General features: G+C 41.8%; 1 protein-coding gene across 1 annotated transcript in view; it reads right to left on the bottom strand.

Moving 5' to 3' along the window:
- RPAP1 (RNA polymerase II associated protein 1) overlaps nucleotides 1–1,607 on the bottom strand; it is a 38,140-nt gene that overhangs the window by 17,541 nt on the left and 18,992 nt on the right. The window contains exons 12-13 of the mRNA XM_009319221.1: nucleotides 1,444–1,578; nucleotides 1,092–1,271 (exon numbers count right to left, since the gene is read on the bottom strand). Coding sequence (XP_009317496.1) covers nucleotides 1,092–1,271; nucleotides 1,444–1,578 — 315 coding nt within the window. The remainder of the gene's footprint in view (nucleotides 1–1,091; nucleotides 1,272–1,443; nucleotides 1,579–1,607) is intronic.

Raw genomic sequence — 1,607 nt, 5'->3', positions numbered from 1 at the left:
AGAAAGCAAAGGAGCTGATGAATCAAACTATGAATTCTGACACCCATCCTACAGAACAGGGGGCAAAGTCAAATTAACTTCCAGAGGAGGAAGATGGAAGAATTTTTGTTAGCTAAAATAAATTCCTACATTGATAATTTTGATTTAGTTTTTTATGATCTTCCATTCCCATGTTTAAGTGCCTGTAACAAGCCATATGAGAGTGCAACAGAACCAAAGCCTGAGTGGCAAACCTTGTAAGCAATTTTTACATGGCTTGAAACACCTGGAGTACACAAAGCCTGAAATAGAGTAAAATTCAGAGATTTTCTATTAGGTTCCTAGCACCACTTAACAGTCTTTAAATATCTGACTATCCCTTATCAGCACATTATTCTATGTATTTTATAGCACAGACTGGTGGTGTTCTGCTGATGTTAGCAATTTCCTGGATGGCAATTTATTAGATGCTATTAACAATACTGAACCAAAAACCCTAAGAGGTGCTCATTGCACTGTAATGGGTGCTGTTCTTGGTAGAGGTTATGCATTTATAGCACCAGTGTGATGACCTATATGAGTGAATGCAATTATCTCTGAAGTGGAAAACCTGTCCAGAAGTAGATAAGAGGGGCTGGAAATACTGATAAATGACCTCTGAATTATTAAGACAAATGAGTGTCAGGAAAGTTCAACCAGAATTGTAGAACACAAGGATAGTGATTAAATCTCTGGTTTATACAGTCCTAAGCTGCCTATCACTGGAACATGGGAGACTACAGAGCATCACACACCAATGTGTGCTCTAAACATCAGCTGTTGGTCAGTATCACTGAGCTGTGCCATGTGATTTTGCATAACTGCGCTACGTAAAACAAAAAAAAGCAGAGGAAAAACTTGAGACAGCTCTTCTACTAGTACACACCAGAAGGCATCATTATTATGACGCCGTCAACAATTCCTTCAACACACACATATGCACCTTCTTCAAAATGATTATTTGAGCTTCAGCTCAGAGTCACGTCCAGTTAATCCTCTATCTTTATTTAGAAAGTAAGGCACAGAGAACAAACGCCTTTGCAATCAGAGAAGCTCTTCTGAGAATCGCTCACCAGTCTGGCTGTTGCATTTCGGCCTCCAGATGCCAACACTCTGATGAACTTCATAGCAGTAGCGCAAGCAACTCCGTGGAGGCTGGTGAGTAAACACCCTGGTTCAGCCACTTGGGGATCCCACTGAGTAGGAAGAAATTCCCTGACAATGGTCTCAATCAACCGAGGACAGTCAAGCAGCTGTAGAGAAATATCAGGCAGCACAAATAACTAAAGGTATACAATTATGCAGACATGCAGAAGACATGCAAAACAAAGTTTGATCTCCTTGCCATAACTTTACCTGCTTCTTTCTTCCCTTTTTCAAACCTTTCTCTACTATTCCCAAGCTCCTGTACAATGGGAAATTTACCTGGCTGCATGCTTCAGAGGAGTGCCTTGCTATGTGGGTGAGGATGTGCAGTATATCCAGGACTACTGTTGGAACAGGTCGTACCACCTCCAGGATGTACCTCAGCCGGTGCTGGATCCGTGTCTTCAAAAGTCCCTGAAAGGAGGCGGGGGGGTGGAGAAAAA

This window comes from Pygoscelis adeliae, unplaced genomic scaffold, assembly GCF_000699105.1.
Source record: "Pygoscelis adeliae isolate BGI_AS28 unplaced genomic scaffold, ASM69910v1 Scaffold22, whole genome shotgun sequence".
Taxonomy (NCBI): domain Eukaryota; kingdom Metazoa; phylum Chordata; class Aves; order Sphenisciformes; family Spheniscidae; genus Pygoscelis; species Pygoscelis adeliae.
This window is presented reverse-complemented; position numbering and strand designations above follow the sequence as displayed.